Genomic DNA, 20,577 nt, shown 5'->3' on the forward strand with positions numbered 1-20,577 from the left:
AAAAATTAAATACTTAATAGTGACAAGAAGATAAAACGTGTTACATTCAAACATTACTGGTGGTAGAACAAATATATTGCAAAATATCTCTGAAAAACAATTTACCAGTATATATCAAAAGTCTAAACCATTTGTGAGGATTAGGCTTAAGAAAAGAAAGAAAAACAGCTACATTCACAATGATGATAAATACAGATTTGTAATATCAGCTACTAAGAAACAATCAAAATTCACAATAGTAGAAAGCCTTAATATTATAGTACAACAACTAAGTGGTACATTATGGTATCTTTAATAAGAATAGAGTTGATCCCTGAACAACATAGGCTTGAACTACACAAGTTCACTTATACATCAAGTTTTTTCAACCAAATGCATCAAAAATACAGTATTTGCCAGTTGCAGAAGCCACATATATGGAGGGTAAACTTTTACTATATGTGGGTTCTGCAGGGCTGTCTACGAGATTGAGTATGGCTGGATTTGGGTATATGCAGGCGTCTTGGAAACAATTCCCCTCCCATAGCAAGGGATGACTGTAATTATGTAGCATCATAAATATATTTACTACATGATATTAGCTGAAAAAGGATTAGAAGGAACCTCACAATAGTGAAATTAGAACTTCCATATTTTGTACTGTTTCTTTTGTTATTACTAAAGCAATGTTTATGCAATAAATTAAAAATAAAAAGAATATGATAGAATGATGATAGTTTAGAGCTGTTTAGGTCCTAATAAAATTCTTTCTGCTGACCCTGACAGCTCAGTAATTCTAGCTGAGTTCTTGGGGTACTGATTAAGAAACTTGAAATGGATGTAGTTTTACTTTTCCTTCTCTCCTTCTAAAGAACAAACACTCTTAATGAAAATGTGTCACAATAACTCTTGAGTGATGATTCGGTGATAATACAACACAGTAAACCTAATATTACCTCCAAAAGACACTGTCCCTTTTGAGTCTGCTTGTACTTGCTGTCTCAGGGCTTGGTGTTGTTCCTTTGTGGGCTGAATACCAAGATAATTTAGAGCCTGCAAGATAGAGAACTCATTAAAAGCAATTTTTCAAATCTCCAAAGAATAAAATTTTTCATTACAAACTTTACAACCCAGGGAATATAATCAATACCAGAAAGAGTTGACCAGGATTAAACACCCTAGGGAAGTCGGCTGACTATGGATTAAGTGCCTATAAAATATTAGCTTCCTGATTTTACTACTACTTCACTTTTTCCCCAAGACTAGCACTTTGGCTAACACCAAATTTATGACATTATCCTATAACCAAAAATCAAACTATTTCTTAGTTTGTATGATTTGGCAGAAGTAAAATGGCAAAAGAATCCCACCACATCAGATTTACAAGTGACACTCTAAAACATGAATTATATTTGGTTAATATCTTGTCTTTGAGAGCAAAACTGAAGTTGATAGGAATTAGGTTCAACATAAAATCTTCTGATTTTTGGCTTGTTGGGGATTACACAAATATTAAACTAAAAAGCTTTCTCTGCCACTTACTTCTCTCTTTCATCAGGCTCGTCCCTTAAGGGAAAGCTCTTTCTCCTTTTGGTATCCATTAGTGATTAAAAATTCAGAGACTGTTAATTGTATTCCAATGTCCATTCTCTCCTTGCTCCTTAGTAACCGAACCAACCACAATTTCGGCTGAAAACACTGCCATGCAGCTAAAAGACATTTCCCAGCCCCTTGTACATCTCCAAGCAGCCATGCCACTAACTAGGTACTAGCCAATGAGATACAACGGGAAGTGCCATAGAGTACTACTAGGAAGTCTCCTTTCAAAAGTCAGGGTAAGCACTTCTTGTCTATTCGGATTAATAAGGGAGAAAGAAAGAGAAAGAAAAAAGATGAAAGGAAGGAAAGAAAGAGGGATTGATGGAATTTGAGCAGTTCTTTTGGTTCACGTGGTACCTCAGTAAAGATGGTGGAACAGAAAGATAATTGGAACATGGTCCCTGACACTCTGGAACCTCCACAGCAGCCCTGGATTACCTTCTTTCAGCTTCTTTTTGGTGTGAAAGAAATTTCTAAAGGAAACCACTGTTATTTTGAGTTCACCAGTTATACATAGCAAAATCTAATCTTAACTAACGCAAAGGGACTGATTGGATGTCCTATTATTGGATATGGCAAGAGCATATATAGTGTCGATCACATCAAAACTAAAATGTAGGCAAAGTTTAGTATTGGTAATTATCTCTTACATATTTCTTCCTCCTTTAGAATCTTGTTAATCATTTAGTATTTCATTCATCAAATAATTTATTTGGTGCCTACTATTTGTTAGCCACTAAACTATGCATAGCTGATAGATAAATGAAATATAGTCTCTCACCCCAAAGAGTTTATGGTCTCTAGGGTGAGAACAACTGTAAAGAAATAAGTAAAACATGTAATTTAGTAGAAGTATGTATAGGGTATATTAATATACAAAGCAACTGGTTAATTTGTAAGTGCACAATTTGGGAACAATGAAGAATGGAGGAATAATCTCAGGAAAGATTCTTTCAAAAATGATTCCTGAGCTTAGTGTAGCATCATCTGCTTGTCTTGCAGTCAAGTATTTGCATTGTATAACATGGCATAATGATTTTTACCTTCTGTATGTTTTTCTCTTCAGTTATAAAAATGTTTCAAATATAAACACAAAAAAGAATAATACAAAGAACACCCATATACTCACTATCATCAATTAGTCGTTAATATGTACTTAAAATTTATGTATATATTTTCAATAAATAAAACTATATATTTGGTTAAAAGTTTTTATAATTGTTCCTCAGCAGGAAGTACTATCCTAAGTATTCTTCCTAGTCCTAATTTAATGACGTTTACTATGTAAGCAAGTATCCCCCAATAATATTTACTATTATTTTGTGCATTTAAGGTTTCACATCAAGAGTATAATCTAAAAGAGTAACTCTACAAATTATTTTTATTTTTATCTCAATTTTGTGATTTCATAATTGCTCAATATTGTCTGCAAAACTAGTTCACTTATTTTAAACTGTGAATAGTAATCCATTGTATAAATTTATTGTAATTTATTATCCATTCCCTGATTAACAGGCTTTTATAACTACTCCAATTTGCTTTTTTAAAAATTACAGATTATACATGCCTCTTTGTATAAATGTATGAAAATTTCTCTACATTATATCCCTAGAAAAGGAAGTCCTAAGCCACAGGGGACATATGGTCAATTTTATTAGATATTGTGGAATTGTTCTCCAAATTGGCTTCATCAATTTATGCACACCAGTAGTGAATAAGCATTCCTATTTTTCTACATTCTTAACAGCACCTGCTGTTTCCACTCTTTTATTTTGTCAGTGTTGTATATGAAATAGTATGTTGTTTGTTAATTTGAATTCTCCTAGTTACAAATGCAATTAAACATCATTTACATGTTTATTAGCAATGTTTTTGACTCATAAATTATTTAAAATATGTTTTAAATTTTCATACATGAGGTTTTAAGAAGTATCTTTACTGATTTTGAATTTGGTCTCTGTTTTCCAGCTGTGACGCACAAAAATGTCTCCAGACATTGCCAAGTGTCCCAAGAAGAAACACTGCAGCTCTGCCCTTGAGAACCACTGCTCCAAAGACAATTGCTGTATTAACAATTGTATCTATTTTTTCAGGGTTTTTTCTATGAATATAGTACCTATAAATTTATATAAATTGTGAATTTTTTGCAAAAATTGTCACACTATATATGATGTTAATAATTATTAATATATCATGTCTTTCTATTCTGTACATTTTACAAACATTGCATGCTTTTTAAAATTGTCATAATTGTACACTGTTGAAATGAACTTTTTTAAAAGCGTTCTTCTGATAATCATTTAGAGTGCACACAATTTTTCACTATGGAACACAGTGTTACAAAGTGCTAGTGCTTTTTGCTTTATGCCAATGACTTCAGCAGCTGTAGGAATTATCTGAATTTTTAAAAAAATTATAAAATATTAATACAGCAGTTATAGAAAATACTATAATAAAGTAATAGATGTCTACTATCTTGCTTCATTAAAGCTTAGCACTCAACTATATTTACTTCAGTTTTTGAATGTAACCAAAACATTATAAAAACCCCTTTTGAACTTATTCCCAGAGGTAAAACTTATCATATATTTGATTTAATATTCCCATGAATTTTTTATTATATAATATTTGGTATATACTAAAAGCATATATGTAAAAAAACATAAGTTTTAAGGTAGGACAGTAAAACACCTATGAATCCACTTAAGCAGCATAAAACTGTGAACACTGTTGGATTCATACCACAATATGGATATGGTATTTCACCAGAGGTAACCATACTAATGAATTCTGAACTATTGATTTCTTCTTTATCATTCTTGACCTGTTTATTTTAAAATGGTTTTTCACATACATATGTATTCCTAACATGTTATTTTGTTTTACCGGTTTTTTAGCTTCATAAAAATGCTGCAGATGGTTTTCTAAAGCTTGCTTTTTTCACTCTACAGTAAGGTTTACTACATATTTCAAATCAGAAAGTGTGAGTTCAACTTTTTTCTTTATTAATTTTTAATTTCAATAGCTTTTGCGATATAGGTAGTTTTTGATTACATAGATGAATTGTATTAATGGTGAAGTCTGAGACTTTAGTTTACCTATTTACCCAAGTAGTGTTCACTGTACTCAATATGTAGTTTTTTATCCCTGCCCCACACACCATCCCCCTTCTGAGTCTCCAAAGTCTATGATTTCACTTCCTTTATGCTTGCCTTATGATACCCAGGGGACGTACTCTGGTTTCTTGGGTGATAGGAAGGGCCATAGGGTTCCCACAAGTTTCTGTCCTTTGTGTTAAGCTACCAGAGTGGGTGGAGGGGCAAAGCCAGGTGGGAGCTGGGTCAGGCAAGTCCATGTTCTGACTCCACCTGAAGGACAAGCAGTGGCCCTTGTGGGGTTTAGCGAGTAGTTCTCTGGCCACCGGCAGTAATGTTCTAGGTTAAGAGCATAGCTGCCTCTGCTGTGCAGAAGAGTTCACACAGGGAGTAGGGAGTAGCAGATGGCAGTAAGCTTCACCTAGCTCCCATGCACTTGGCAACGCAGGTCTCTCACTTGCAGTGTTGGCTAGAAGCAGCTAGCTAAATTCCAGCTAGCTAAACTCACAACTGCCCCAGGTCATAAGCCTTTCACATAGACAGGAACCCTAGGCTTTCAGGCCACACCCTTTCCAGTCTACCTGCAAAGCCAGGGTGCCCAAGCTCCTCTGCCTGAGGCCGCAGCATACTTCCCACTTGCCCCCTGGATATGGACAAGGCAGTTCATCCCCATTTGAGATTAAATCATGAATTTCAGTTGGGAGTTTCTCTCAACTTGCAACTGCTGCCTGACTTAGTTGGCTGACTTCCACAAAGTCCCCTGTAATGTAGAATCAGGAATGGCTTCCTTCGGTCCATGTTGGAGGCTGCAAATGCACGCTATGCTCTTCCCACTGCCCCCTATATTAGTTCCAGTGCTGGGTAGGGTTAATGCCTTCTCCTGTGAGCTACACTGCCAGGTTCCCCAGTGGGGGTGTATATCTCTACCCATCTTACACTCTTGGGACTTAGTTTTTTGGCTGGCTCATGGTGTAGGCTGCAGCCTCCTGCTTCTTTCAAAGGGTTTTGGGGTTTTATTCCATTTTCCTTTAAGCTCCTACATTGCTTCTTGGGAAAAGGTTCACAGTGTGAATATCGATACACTATTTTGTCTTTCCAAGGAGGACAGACATGCTAATACCACTCTAATCTACCATCTTGGGAAAAAAACAAAAACAAAAAGCTTCTTTTTCATGACTGTTTCAGCTACTTTGGGTCTTTTGCATTTCCATACAAATGGATCCGTCTTTTTTTGCATTTCCTACAAATGGATAGGGTCACCTTATCCATTTCTGAAAAATAGCCAGCTGATATTTTGATAAAGATTGCATTAAATCTGTATATCAACGTGGGGAGTATTGCAATCTTAACAATTAAGCTCATAGATTCATGAGCACAACATGTCTTTCCATTTATTTAGATCTTCTTTAATTTCTTTCAATGATGGTTTGTAGTTTTAATTATATAAGTCTTACACTTCTTTTGTTAAATTTATTCCTAAATATTTTACTCTTTTAGATGCTATTGTAAAAGATTGTCCACTGTTCATTATTAGTGTATAGAAATACAATTGCTTCTTATATATGATCTTGTATACTGTAAACTTGCTGAACTCATTTTTAGGTCTAACAATATTGTGGTGGATTCCTTAGGATTTCTTATATACAAGATCACATCATGTGGGAATAGAGATAGTTTTAATTCTTCCTGCAATCTGGATGCCTTTTATTTATTTTTCTTGTCTAATTATCCTGGCTAGAACCTCCAGCACAGTATAAAGTAGAAGTGGCAAAGCAGACATCCTTGTCTTATCCCTGATGTTAGGAAGGAACCATCCAGTTTTCTACCATTAAGTACGATGTTAGCAATAGGCTTACATAAATGTCCTTTTTGAAGTTTAGGAGATTCCTTTCTATTGTTAGTTTATTGGGTATTTTTTATCATGCAAAGGTGTTAGGTTTTGTCAGATATTTTTCTTGTGTCTATTGAGACTATCACGTAAAAGAATAAAAAAATCAAGTATCTGCTTTTAATAATAATAAAAAGACTATCATGTAGTTTTGTCCTTTATTCTATTAACATATTGATTTTCCTATATTAAACCAACTTTGCATTCCTGAAATCAAGAGATGGGTTGGTACTATTTGTACAAAGTTTTTTGATTACTAATTCAATCTTTTTACTTGTTATAGTCTGCTTAGTTTTTCTATGTCTTCTTGAGTTAGTCTTGGTAGCTTGTGTCTTTCTAGGAATTTGTCCACTTCATCTAGGTTACCTAATTTGATGGCATATAATTATTCACAGTATTCTCCTACTTTGTTTTATTTCACAAGGGCAACAGTAATATCTATAACTTTCTTTTTTAATTAAATTAATTTTTTTTCCTTTTTTTTTATGAGACAGAGTCTCACTCTGTTGCCCAGGCTGGAGTATAGTGATGGGATCTCAGCTTACTGCAAGCTCTGCCTCCTGGGTTGACGCCATTCTCCTGCCTCAGCCTCCTAAGTAGCTGGGACTACAGGTGCCTGCCACCATGCCCAGCTAATTTTTTGTATTTTTTTTTTTTAGTAGAGACGGGGTTTCACTGTGTTAGCCAGGATGGTTTTGATGTTCTGACCTTGTGATCCACCTGCCTCAGCCTCCCAAAGTGCTGGGATTACAGGCGTGAGCCACCGTGCCCTGGCCATCTATAACTTACTAAAACATGACATTGTGAAATTTGGGCTGATGTAGGAGGCTCTTGTTCCTTCATTTTCCTTACTATATAGTATTCCTCATATAATGATAATAATCATGCTACCATGAATTTATCCATTCTTTTATTGATGAATATTTAGACTGTCTCCTATCATTTATTCTTTTAAATAATGCTGATATATTCTTGTGTCCGTTGGTCAGGATGGTCTAGTTACACCATCGTTTCTCTAACCCCAGAATCTTAGTAACCTAGAAAAGACAAAGGTTCGTTTTCTCCTTGCTAATGTTACATATCCAGTTTGAGTCAGCTGGTTTCTCTTCCTCTGTATTTTTCACTTAGGGACCCTAACTGTCAGAGCTTCCACCATCAGAAGTTTTGCTGCCTGCTAAAGCAGAGATGAAAGAAATATGATGAACTGCACATTGGCTCTTTATTAAAGAAGATGGGAAAGTACAATTCTATCACTGGCTGACAAGGATGAGAACCTGATATAGCTGAAAAGCTCTAACTACTACTGCACTGTACATATCTCCTTATATGGTGGCACTAGAATTGCTCTAGTGTATATGTCTAGAAGCAGAATTGTGAGGTTAAACGATGTAAGCAGGTTCAGTTTCGCCAAATTGCTCTCTAAAGTTACAATCCCATGAGTATCACATGAGAGTTCCCAGCTCTTTCTCTGTATCTTTGTGAACAATTACTCTATGTATGTTTGTCCACTTCATGAGTAGGCAATTGTACCTCACTGCTGCTTTATTTTCATTTTTCCAGAGGGCATCTTTTCATATATTTAACTGCCATCAGTTTTTTTACTTTTGTAAATAGTCCATTCATTTGTACCAATCATCTTTCTTTGGGGTTATCTGTATTTTCCTTGGGCTAGTTGGAACATTTCTCTAATTCTTTTTTTTTTTTTGGAAAAGGGCAACCAGCCCTTGCAGAATCTTGTGTTTCTCTAAATAAAGATACCAGTTCTAGAATTCCATCTGAAAATGGCCTGAGGCTATGCTAAAACTGAGCACCAATATCTGAGTCCTTCCTTGAGCCATATGATGTCAGTATCACTCACAAGTGCTCACATGCTTCTGTTGTGAGATTTCCCTCCCTCCTCTTCTCTCTTCCATTTTTCTTTTTTTTCTTCCTTCCTAGCTTGACTATAAATTTTAAAAACTTCTTTATTTTATTCATTGTCTCTATATACAAGTTTAGCATCTCTAATCCAAAAATCCAAAATCAAAAATGCTCCCAAATCTAAAACTTTTTGAGTGCCAACATAATACCACAAATTGTCCACACGGGTGGCTGAGTCCACACCTTTGCTTTCTGATGGTTCAGTATATACAAACTTTGTTTTATGGATAAAACTATTTTAAAACATTGTATAAAATTACCTTCAGGCTATGTTTCTCAGGCATATATATAAATTTTCCTGTTGAGACTTAGGTCCCATTCCCACGATATCTCATTAGGTATACATGCAAATATTCCAAAATCTGAAAATATCAAAAATTTCAAACACTTCTGGCTCCCAACATTTTGGATAAGGGAGACTCAATCCTATATTCATGGCAGGAATGGGTTCTGGATTTCTTGGATTATACAATGTTGCCAGAATTAGAAGTTCTATTCCTAACTGTTCAAGGATTACACAGACACTTTTGAAAGTCCCTTAAGAACTATGGATCCGCTCCCAGAGTAATAGCCATATATGCAAATTTTAATCTAGAATTTCTGGGGTTCATAAACTCCAAGTTAAGCATTTATGGCTGTAAGTTATGGCATTTAGTTGTGACTAGGCAAAAATCATTTTCCAGATATATATTTGAAATCTTCCATAATGAAGAGTTAAAAATTATACACACACAAACACATATACACACACAGCGGTCACTTTCCTATTAAAAATGCCTCAATGCAGGAGAACGGTGTGAACCCGGGAGGCGGAGCTTGCAGTGAGCTGAGATGCGGCCACTGCACTCCAGCCTGGGTGACAGAGCAATACTCCGTCTCAAAAAAAAAAAAAAAAATAGATAAAATAAAAATGCCTCAATGGCTTTTTACTGAACTCAGATTAAAATCCAAAGACCTCACCTAGGCCTACAAAGAAATGATCTGATTATCTCCCTGACTTAGGTCGTTAGTACCACTCTTTCCCTTGATCACACTATGCCAGGAACACATTTCTGTTTTTCTTAAAAAAAGTCCAGGCTCCATTCTGTCTTAGCACTTTTTCATTAACTGTTCTCTTATATCTCAGATGTTTTTCCCTAGCACCATAATTCTCACACTTCACGTCTCAGTTTAAATTTCACCTTCTCAGAGATCTCTTCTGTGACTACCAATCTGAAATAATCTACCAGTTACTCTGTCACTCTTATTATTTGATATGTACTCTTGTTATTCACTGGCTTTTTGAATTTTCTACCTCCTCCACCACAATGAATTATAAAGACCAGGAAATAACTTTTTGTCTTGTTTACCACCAATTTTACAGTGCCAAAACACTATAATGCCTCAACCAGAGGAAGTAAACAATAAACATTTGTTGAGTAAAAATAACCTTGTAATCTTTGATAATCTAAGATGGCTGAACTGGATTCACCTACAACCTCTTCTGACTTGCCATGAGAATGAAGGAAAACAATAGGATAGAATCAAAAAAATAACAATGTATATATGCCTTGATACTGCATATTTTATGTTTTCATGATTAGAGAAATTCAAACAATCTAGAAAGAAGTGAACTACATCTAAAAGTTCACTAGCAAGCAATAACCACTATTGATATTTTGGTATATAAAGCTTTCAGAATTTTATTGATGAACAAATCTATTTTAAAAAGGCACTCCAGAACTGAAAAAAAGGCATTCCATGTCAATGAACATAACTCTTCAATATACCATGTGTTATTAGATCAAGCTCCTATTGATTGCCATGAATTTTTCACTAATATAAACAGTGCCACTGTGAACGGCCTTCCACATATACATCTTTGTGCCCCTGTCTATTATTTACTTGGGAAAATTTCTTAAATGAGGAATTACTGCCTGAAAAGCATAGGCAAAATTCAAATTTTGATACATATTGTGAAACTATTCTTGAGTCATTTTTGTTTGATACATTTTTAAGAAATCCTCATTTTTTTCTAAAAAAAATAGTAATATTTTATAATTTATCTGAGAGTTACAATGTATTTCTGATAATACAGAAAAGATCCTGGGGGAAATCCTACCAGAAAAGTTTTTAAAAATTACTAGATAATAATAAACAATAACATCCACAAACACCTTAAATGCTTGGATTGGCTTAGGAGAGAGAGTGATACCAAAATTTATGAAGACACAAGAACACACAGAGGTAAGTGAGCATAAAGACAATGGATGCTAATACTTTTTTATAAAAAATTATGATTATGATTATTTTCAGAGACAGGGTCTCTTACTGGAGTGAAGTGGCATGATCATGGCTCACTGCAGCCTGGATCTCCTAGGCTCAAAGGACCTTCCTCCCTCAGTCTCCAAGTAGCTGGGACTACAGGTGTGCACCACCACGGCTGGTTAATTTTTAACAAATTTTTTGAGACATGGAATCTCATTTTGCTGCCCAGGCTGGTCTCAAACTCCTGGCTTCAAGCGATCCTCTTGCCTTGGCCTCCCAAAGCACTGAATTTACAGGCATGTGCTACTATGCCCACCCCAAGAATCTCCTAATTCTTGATGGCCTAAAACCTGCAAGCAGGAGGAAAGCATCTAAGGCCTAATACAGGGAGGCAGGATTAAATCACCCAAACAATGCTGGAACCTCATAGTGAACACTTTCAGTAAAATGGTAAACTAAGAACAAAGTCCTACAGACGTTACAGAATATGTCTTCCTTAGGTCTGGGTGGAAGAAAAAATATTTTTCCTGAGAGTGTATAACTATAACAATAGGTACAATAGTTTTATAGCCTGAAAAATCACAATCTGGGAATTTAGTTCCAGTAGTTCCTGATGTCTAAGAAACATACATATGTAAATCTTTTCCAAAGGTTTCATATAGTAGCTTCAAAATTCACAAAGATAAAATTCCATTTTTTCATTAAAGTATAATTTTATTTTTAAATTTTTTAAATTTTTATTTCTTGAGATGGAGTTTCACTCTTGTCGCCCAAACTGGAGTGCAATGGCATGATCTCGGCTCACTGCAACCCCTGCCTCCTGGGTTCAAGAGATTCTCCTGCCTCAGCCTTCCAAGTAGCTGGGATTACAGGCCAATGCCACCATGCCTGTGTAATTTTTGTATTTTTAGTAGAGACGGTGCTTCACCATGTTGGCCAGCCTAGTCTCGAACTCCTGTCCTCAGGTGATCCACCTGCCTCGGCCTCCCAAAGTGCTGAGATTACTTACAGGCATGAGCCATGGCGCCAGGCCGAAAGTATAATTAAAAAAAAAATCACAACATATGAGGGAATATGACATCATAAGCAAAAGTAAACATACATACAAACAAACAACAGATGTGACAACCAAAGACTGCAGCTACTGTATAGTTAGACATAGAATATGTTTAACATATTTAAGTTAAAAAGGTGAATCAAGAATAAGAGGAACAATATATTATAACAATACTAGGTAGACAATAACAAATTAGAAACTCAATGAATATGTGAAATAGCAGACGGTTGAAGAGAGTGAAGCAGAGAAACAATGTATAGGAGAAAGAGTTGAAAATGCAGCATAGATAGATAAGAAGATGCAAAATATGAAGGAGAAGCTTGAAAGACATGGAAGATGAGCGAGTCTGTCTATAAATATGTAATTGAACTGGTAACAGATAATAAAGAGAATTAAAGAGAGGCAATATTCAAAGTGATGCTAGCTGAGAATTTTGTAGAACCTAAAAAAGATATAAATCTGCAGATTTATGAAGCCTGAAAAATCCTAAATAGGCTAACATAAGAGAAATCAACACCTGGATACACCAAGGTGAAAATACAGAACATCAATAACAGGTAATATTTTCAAAAGCAGAAATAGTGAAAAGACAGATCATTACAAAATAAAGACAGAGCGACAGTTGAGTTCTCAAAATAGCAACAACAGAAACCAGAAAAAATAAAAATAAGATCTTCAAAAATCTTAGAGACAATAACTGTGACCCTAGAATTATATACCTAATAAAATTCTTTTTAAAAAATGAGGGCAAAATATTTTCAGAAAAATTAAAAAATGAGAGTTTTCTCGCAACCTATACGAAAAGAACATTTAAAGGGGTTAGAGAAAAGGGAAAATGACCCCCAAAATGTCAGAAATGCAAAATAGACCAATGAATAAAGAATATGGTAAATGTGCAAATCTAAACTATCATTGACTACAAGATTATAATAATTCCTAATTTATAAAACTAAACAAAGATATTAATAATTCATAATTTGTAAGACTACACAGAGATAGGCCAAAACCAAAATATTGGACAATTATAGATACATAAATTGAGAAGAGGGTGATCAGAATTAATGTATTGTAGGGCTTTGTATGTACAAAGGAATTCTGATTAACTTTAGACTTTTAAGTTAAATGTGCATGTTAAAATCTTAAGGAAATCACTAAAAGAATAGCAAGAGAAGACAATTTTCAAACAAGTTGGAGGTAAAAAGTAAAATGCAAAAGCAACTAATCAAATAATCAAATATAATCAAACCAAAAGAATACAACAAAAAGGGGAATAAAAGAAGTGATAAAAAAGAGAACAAAAAGAAATTTAAAAAATAAGATGGTAGAAATACATCAAACTATTTTATAATTAGAATAAATTTAAAGTATATGAAGCAATGAGAACTCTTACATAAGACTAGTAGGAATGATAATTGAGAAAACTACTTTAGAAAACAATTAAGTAATCCAAGAATTATTTTTTCAGCATATACAATGAGCCAAACATTTTTGTAGGAGCTGAAAACACAGAGCAAAAATTTTAACAACACCTCACATAAACTGAAAATAAACTCGGGTTACCCTCTTTGGGTCCCCTCCCTTTGTATGGGAGCTCTGTTTTCACTTTATTAAATCTTACAACTGCACTCCTTTGGTCCATGTTTGTTACGGCTCAAGCTGAGCTTTTGCTCGCCATCCACCACTGCTGCTTGCTGCCATTGCAGACACACCACTGACTTCCATCCCTCCCGATCTGGCAGGGTGTCCGCTGTGCTCCTGATCCAGCAAGGTGCCCACTGCCGCTCCTGATCGGGCTAAAGGTTTGCCATTGTTCCTGCATGGCTAAGAGCCCGGGTTTGTCCTAATCGAGTTGAACACTGGTCACTGGGATCCACGGTTCTCTTCCGTGACCCACGGCTTCTAATAGAGCTAAAACACTCACTGCATGGCCCAAGATTCCATTCCTTGGAATCCATGAGGCCAAGAACCCCAGGTCAGAGAACACGAGGCTTGCCACCATCTTGGAAGCAGCCTGCCACCATCTTGGGAGCTCTGGGAGCAAGGACCTGGTAACATTTTGGAGACCATGAAGGGACTTCCAAAGCGGTGAGTAATATTGGACCACTTTCACTTGCTATTCTGTCCTATCCTTCCTTAGAATTGGAGGAAAATACCGGGCACCTGTCGGCTGGTTAAAAACGATTAGCACGGCCACCGGACTTAAGACTCAGGTGTGAGACTGTCTGGGGAAGGGCTTTCTAACAACCCCCAACCCTTCTGGGTTGGGAGCATTCGTCTGCCTAGAACCAGCTTCCGCTTTCAATTTCCTTGGGGAAGCCGAGGGCTGACTAGAGGCAGAAAGCTGTCGTCCCAAACTCCCGGCGTTAGCTGGTTGAGATCACTGTGCAGCCAGAAGTCTCTACTCAACAGTCACCCATGCGTGTGCCCCTACCTTTCTTTGTGACCCATACCTTCTGGGTCCCGACCATGACTTTCTTGAAAGTGTAGCCCCAAAATTCTCCTTACCTCTGAATCTACTTCCTCTGATCCCTGCCTCCTAGGTACTGATGCTTCAGACTTTCATTTCCTCTAGCAAGTTGTATCTCCAAAGCGAGCTAAGGAAGTTCTACATGTGAGCATCCTTAGGCAGCTAGTCTTGTCCCTGGTGTCCCTCCCAATTTAGGCATACAGCTCTTCACATGGGCAGTTATGTGGGACCTGTTCCCCACCACCCTTGCCAGGGCCCCAAGTTTGTAAATGGTTAAGAGAAAAGAGACAGAGAGACAGACAGACAGAGAGACAGAGAGGCGAGAGACAGAGGCAGAGAGCGAGACAGGTAGAGAGGCGAAAGAAGCAGAGGAGAAACAGGCAGAGAGGAGAAAAAGGGAGTCAGAGAGAGAAAGAAAAAGACAGGAATAGTAAAAAACAAACAAACAAAAAACAAAAAACAAAACAGTGTGCCGTATTCCTTTAAAAGCCAGGGTAAATTTAAAACCTATAATTGATAATTGAAGGTCTTCTCCCTGACCCTGTAACACTCCAATACTACCTTGTTGTCAGTATAAACAAGGGCGTAGGCTGAAAACACTGAGACCACTGACAAACCGTAGCCTTCCTATCAAAAATCCTTAACCCAGTAACCCGGAGATGGCCCAAATGCATTCAATCTGTAGTGGCAACTGCTTTGCTAACAGAAGAAAGCAGAAAAGTAACTTTTAGAGGAAACCTCATTGTGAGCACACCTCACCAGTTCAGAATTATTCTAAGTCCAAAAAGCAAAAAGGTAGCTTACTAACTCAAAAATCTTAAAGTATAGGGCTATTCTGTTAGAAAAACGTAATTTAACACTAACCACTGATAATTCCCTTAACCCAGCAGATTTCCTTACAGGGGATTTAAATCTTAATTACCATACGAAGGTCCAACCAGACCTAGGAGGAACTCCCTTCAGGATGACAGATGGTTCCTCTGAGGTGATTGAGGAAAAAACCACAATGAGCATTCAGTAATTGATAGGGAGACTCTTGTGGAAGCAGAGTTAGAAAAATAGCCTAATAATTGGTCTCCTCAAACTTACAAGCTGTTTGCACTCAGCCAAGCCTTAAAGTACTTATAGAATCAAAAAGACTATCTCAATCCTGACTCCAAAGGTTACCTACACCCTCTCTGAAACGAATTTGCATAAGAATTGTTTATGGTAATGCATCTTGATGGCGCAGCTGGGTTGTTATGAAATACTCAGGAACCCAGTCCAGCTCTAGGACTCGCCCTCGAGCACAAAGGCAATGTTGGGCATGCTGGTAAAGGACTAGAATCCAGCAGCCCAGACCCCTTTCTTTGTGGTCAAGGAAGGCGGGAAAACAGGTGCAGGACTGCTACATCGGTGGGTGTAACTAATCCGATAAGCAGAGGCCCATGGGTGGTGATGCACCCTGGAAAGGAATAAGCATTAGGATCATAGAGAACGCTCTAGGACTAATGCTCATCGGAAAATGACTAGGGGTGCTGGCATCCCTATGTTCTTTTTTCAGATAGGAAATGTTCCCCTCAAGGCAAAAATGCCCCTAAGATGTATTCTGAAGAACTGGGACCAATTTGACCCTGAGACACTAAGAAAGAAACGACTTACATTCTTCTGCAGTACCGCCTGGCCACGATATCTTCTTCAAGGAGGAGAAACCTGGCTGCCTGAGAGAAGTATAAATTATAACACCATCTTACAGCTAGACCTCTTTTGTAGAAAAGAAGGCAAATGGAGTCAAGTGCCATATGTACAAACTTTCTTTTCATTAAAAGACAACTCGCAATTATGTAAAAAGTGTGATTTATGCCCTACAGGAAGCCCTCAGAGTCTACCTCCCTACCCCAGCGTCCCCCCAACTCCTTCCTCAACTAATAAGGAACCCCCTTCAACCCAAACAGTCCAAAAGGAGATAGACAAAGGGGTAAACAATGAACCCAAGAGTGCCAGTATTCCCTGATTATGCCCCCTCCAAGCAGTGGGAGGAGGAGAATTTGGCCCAGCCAGAGTGCATGTACCTTTTTCTCTCTCAGACTTGAAGCAAATTAAAATAGACCTAGGTAAATTCTCAGATAACCCTGATGGCTATATTGATGTTTTACAAGGGTTAGGGCAATCCTTTGATCTAACATGGAGACATATAATGTTACTGCCAAATCAGACATTAACCCCAAATGAGAGAAGTGCCGCCATAACTGCAGCCCGAGAGTTTGGCGGTCTCTGGTATCTCAGTCAGGTCAATGATAGGATGACAACAGAGGAAAGAGAACGATTCCCCACAGGCCAGCAGGCAGTTCCCAGCGTAGACCCTCATTGCGACACAGAATCAGAACATGGAGATTGGTGCCGCAGATATTTGCTAACTTGCGTGCTAGAAGGACTAAGGATAACTAGGAAGAAGCCTATGAATTATTCAGTGATGTCCACTATAACACAGGGAAAGGAAGAAAATCCTACCACCTTTCTGGAGAGACTAAGGGAGGCATTGAGGAAGCATACCTCCCTGTCACCTGACTCTACTGAAGGCCAACTAATCTTACAGGATAAGTTTATCACTCAGTCAGCTGCAGACATTAGAAAAAACTTCAAAAGTCCGCCTTAGGCCCGGAGCAAAACTTAGAAACCCTATTGAACTTGGCAACTTCGGTTTTTTACATTAAAGATCAGGAGGAGCAGGCGAAACGGGACAAACTGGATAAAAAAAAAAAAAGGCCACCACTTCAGTCATGGCCCTCAGGCAAGCAGACTTTGGAGGCTCTGGAAAAGGGAAAACCTGGGCAAATTGAATGCCTAATAGGGCTTGCTTCCAGTGTGGTCTACAAGGACACTTTAAAAAGATTGTACAAGTAGAAATAAGCTGCCCCCCTGTCCATGGTCCTTATGTCAAGGGAATCACTGGAAGGCCAATTGTCTCAGGGGACAAAGGTCCTCTGAGTCAGAAGCCACTAACTAGATAATCCAGCAGCAGGACTGAAGGTGCCTGGGGCAAGTGCCAGCCCATGCCATCACCCTCACAGAGCCCCGGGTATGCTTGACTATTGAGGGCCAGGAGGTTAACTGCTTCCTGGACACTGGTGCGGCCTTCTCAGTCTTACTCTCCTGTCCTGGACAACTGTCCTCCAGATCTGTCGCTATCCGAGGGGTCCTAGGACAGCCAGTCACTAGATACTTCTCCCAGCCACTAAGTTGTGACTGGGGAGCTTTACTCTTTTCACATGCTTTTCCAATTATGCCTGAAAGCCCCACTCCCTTGTTAGGGAGAGACATTCTAGCAAAAGCAGGGGCCACTGTACACTTGAACATAGGAAAAGGAACACCCGTTTGTGGTCCCCTGCTTGAGGAAGGAATGAATCCTGAAGTCTGGGCAACAGAAGGACAATATGGACAAGCAAAGAATGCCCATCCTGTTCAAATTAAACTAAAGGATTCCGCCTCCTATACCCCAAAGGCAGTACCCCCTTAGACCCAAGGCCCAACAAAGATTCAAAAGAAACTGTTAAGGACCTAAAAGCCCAAGGTCTAGTAAAACCATGCAATATCCCCTGTAATACTCCAATTTTAGGAGTACAGAAACCCAACGGACAGTGGAAGTTAGTGCAAGATCTCAGGATTATCAATGAGGCCATTGTCCCTCTATACCCAGCTGTACCTAACCCTTATACTCTGCTTTCCCAAATACCAGAGGAAGCAGAGTGGTTTACAGTCCTGGACCTTAAAGATGAATTTTTCTGCATTCCTATACATCCTGACTCTCAATTCTTGTTTCCCTTTGAAGATCCTTAGAACCCAGTGTCTCAACTCACCTGTACTGTTTTATCCCGAGGGTTCAGGGATAGCCTCCATCTATTTGGCCAGGCATTAGCCCAAGACTTGAGCCAGTTCTCACACCTGGACATGATTATCCTTCCATATATGGATGATTTACTTTTAGCCGTCTGTTCAGAAACCGTGTGCCATCAAGCCACCCAAGCGCTCTTAAATTTCCCTATACCGCCTTATCCTCATCTCAAAACCCTAAAGCAACTAAGAGGGTTCCTTGGCATAACAGGCTTCTGCTGAATATGGATTCCTAGGTACGGTGAAATAGCAAGGCCATTATATTCAGTAATTAAGGAAACTCAGAAAGCCAATACCCATTTAGTAAGATGGACACCTGAAGCAGAAGTGGCTTTCCAGACCCTAAAGAAGGCCTTAACCCAAGCCCCAGTGTTAAGTTTGCCAACAGGGCAAGACTTTTCTTTATATGTCACAGAAAAAAACAAATAGCTCTAGGAGTCCTTAAACAGGTCCAAGGGATGAGCTTGCAACCCGTGGCATACCTGAGTAAGGAAATTGATGTAGTGGCAAAGGGTTGGCCTCATTGTTTACGGGAAGGGGTAGCAGTAGCAGTCTTAGTATCTGAAGCAGTTAAAATAATACAGGGAAGAGATCTTACTGTGTGGACATCTCATGATGTGAACAGCATACTCACTGCTAAAGGAGACTTGTGGCTGTCAGACAACCATTCACTTAAATATCAGGCTCTATTACTTGAAAGGCCAGTGCTGCAACTGCGCACTTGTGCAACTCTTAACCCAGCCACATTTCTTCCAGACAATGAAGAAAAGATAGAATAACTATCAAAAAACAATTGCTCAAACCTACGCCACTGGAGGGGACCTTCTAGAGGTTCCCTTGACTGATCCCGACCTCAACTTGTATACTGATGCAAGTTCCTTTGTAGAAAAAGGACTTCAGAAAGCGGGGTATGCAGTGGTCAGTGATAATAGAATACTTGAAAGTAACCCCCTCACTCCAGGAACTAGTGCTCAGCTGGCAGAACTAATAGCCCTCACTCGGGCACTAAAATTAGGAGAAAGAAAAAGGGTAAATATATATACAGACTCTAAGTATGCTTACCTAGTCCTCCATGCCCATGAGGCAATATGGAGAGAAAGGGAATTCCTAACTTCTGAGGGAACACCTATCAAATATCAGGAAGCCATCAGGAGATTATTATTGGCTATACAGAAACCTAAAGAGGTGGCAGTCTTACACAGCTGGGGTCATCAGAAAGGAAAGGGAAATAAAAGGGAACAGCCAAACAGATATTGAAGCAAAAAGAGCCACAAGGCAGGATCCTCCATTAGAAATGCTTATAGAAGGACCCCTAGTATGGGGTCATCCCCTCTGGGAAACCAAGCCCCAGTACTCAGAAGAAGAAATAGAATGGGGAACCTCACGAGGACACAGTTTCCTCCCCTCAGGGTGGCTAGCCACCGAAGAAGGAAAAATACTTTCACCTGCAGCTAACCAATGGCACACTGTGAAGTGTGCCAAAGAAATAATCCCCTGCACTGCAGGTTATACATTTCAATCCCTGTATCTTTAACCTTCTTGTTAAGTTTGTCTCTTCCAGAATCGAAGCTGTAAAACTACAAATGGTTCTTCAAATGGAGCCCCTGATGCAGTCCATGACTAAGATCTACCACAGACCCCTGGACAGGCCTGCTAGCCCATGCTCCGATGTTAATGACATCGAAGGCAACCCTCCCGAGGAAATCTCCACTGCACAACCCCTACTACACCCCAATTCAGCAGGAAGCAGTTAGAGCAGTCGTCAGCCAACCTCCCCAACAGCACTTGGGTTTTCCTGTTGAGAGGGGGACTGAGGGACAGGAATAGCTGGATTTCCTAGGCCGACTAAGAATCCCTAATTCTAGCTGGGAAGGCGACCGCATTCACCTTTAAAAACAGGGCTTGCAACTTAGCTCACACCCGACCAATCAGGTAGTAAAGAAAGCTCACTAAAATGCTAATTCGGCAAAAACAGGAGGTAAAGAAATAGCCAATCATCTGTCGTCTGAGAGTACAGCAGGAGGGACAATGATCGGGATATAAACCCAGGCATTCAAGCTGCCAACGGCTATCCTCTTTGGGTCCCCTCCCTTTCTATGGGAGCTCTGTTTTCACTCTATTAAATCTTGCAACTGCCAAAAAAAAAAAAAAAGGGAAGAAAAAGAAAAGAAAATAAACTCTTTGATCCCACAATATTTAAAATAAGTGAAAATTTTAAAAAAATACAGAAATGACGAACTCAAAATTTCCCCTCTTTTGGGGACAGGTACATATGATCAAGAAGAAATACATTAGCAACGTCAAAGGTTCTGATTCTTAAGTTGGGTGATGGGTAAATATGTGTTTGCTTTATTATTCTTTAAACTGTATGTGTATAATACATTCTTGTACAGGATGAATGTTTTAATATAAAGAAATAAAAAAATTTTATAAAAATAATGCAAATAGTCTGTCA

At 38.4% G+C, this 20,577-nt stretch overlaps 2 protein-coding genes across 16 annotated transcripts in view; both read right to left on the bottom strand.

Moving 5' to 3' along the window:
* The window catches only part of STXBP4 (syntaxin binding protein 4), a 206,661-nt gene that overhangs the window by 143,672 nt on the left and 42,412 nt on the right, over positions 1-20,577 (bottom strand). For all 12 annotated transcript variants that reach the window (XR_007720369.1, XR_007720370.1, XR_007720371.1 and 9 more), the window contains one exon: positions 936-1,032. Coding sequence is in view for 9 of the 12 variants with exons in the window: in XM_050764696.1 (XP_050620653.1) it covers positions 936-1,032 (97 nt within the window). In the remaining 3 variants the exon portion in view is untranslated. The remainder of the gene's footprint in view (positions 1-935; positions 1,033-20,577) is intronic.
* Positions 1-20,577, bottom strand: part of LOC126939425 (40S ribosomal protein S17-like) — a 670,460-nt gene that overhangs the window by 16,985 nt on the left and 632,898 nt on the right. The gene's annotated exons all lie outside the window — the stretch shown is intronic.

Source organism: Macaca thibetana, chromosome 16 (genome assembly GCF_024542745.1).
Source record: "Macaca thibetana thibetana isolate TM-01 chromosome 16, ASM2454274v1, whole genome shotgun sequence".
Classification (NCBI taxonomy): domain Eukaryota; kingdom Metazoa; phylum Chordata; class Mammalia; order Primates; family Cercopithecidae; genus Macaca; species Macaca thibetana.